Source organism: Trypanosoma equiperdum (genome assembly GCF_001457755.1).
Source record: "Trypanosoma equiperdum strain OVI genome assembly, contig: ctg_2024, whole genome shotgun sequence".
NCBI lineage: Eukaryota > Euglenozoa > Kinetoplastea > Trypanosomatida > Trypanosomatidae > Trypanosoma > Trypanosoma equiperdum.
The window spans coordinates 2,251-3,074 of NW_027124088.1; the positions used below are offsets into that span (position 1 = coordinate 2,251).

General features: G+C 49.6%; 1 protein-coding gene across 1 annotated transcript in view; it reads left to right on the forward strand.

Annotated features, from left to right (window-relative positions):
* Positions 1–132: 132 nt before the first annotated feature.
* Positions 133–824, forward strand: part of TEOVI_000629800 (variant surface glycoprotein (VSG), putative) — a gene marked incomplete at both ends in the record, with an annotated part of 741 nt that continues 49 nt past the window's right edge. Inside the window, one exon of the mRNA XM_067223970.1 lies at positions 133–824. Within this exon, the coding sequence (XP_067080071.1) occupies positions 133–824 (692 nt within the window).

The window sequence follows — 824 nt, forward strand, 5'->3', positions numbered from 1 at the left end:
CAGCTTTTCGCCAAGAGGACACCCGGTGACACTAGGCCGGAACAACCACCAAAAGAGCACCAGCAAGACACTAGCTGGACCGCCTTCTGGCAAACGTGGACGGCAAACGAAGACAAGCTAGGACAAAACGATATGGAAAATACAGTGCTAACAAGAGCGAATCTGAAAGGAGCTGGGGAAAAAGTCAAAGAGGCAGTAAAATCTCAGTTGCAACAGAAACTACACAAAGCACATGAACTACTGAAGCAGGCCAAGCAGACAGCAAAGGAAGATAAGCCCGCAGGACAGACGAAAATCAAGGAACTATTAAAAACAGCGGTATATGGCAGCCCAACCAAAACAGCAACACAAGTTGTAGCTACAGACTTAACAACAAACCCGTCGTCAACAACGCCGGTATTAATCTGCGGGGCACCAGGGACGTCAGCGCTAGCCAAAACCGTAGCAGCGGTGCTCTTATGCATATGTGGAAAAACCAACGCAGGGACACCAATCGAAGGGCCATGCATTGCAACAGCAGACTTCACAACGACGGCAACCGGTGCGAACTACGACAACGTCAGAACAATATTACCAAACTACATCAAAAACTGCAAGAAGCGAACGGCAAACACGATAACTTCGGCAGAAATAACCACGGCGCTCTCGAAGCTGACAGAAAAGCTAACGATAGACTCTGCGCAGACGACCTTAGGCAAATTCAGCCAGACCAACTGTGGCGGTTCATCGAATAACGGTGCATGCGTACTGTACACAGGCGCAGCACAAAGCGCACTAGAAGCGATGTACAAGGCGCCATGGTACGACAACCTCAAGCAAGCAGC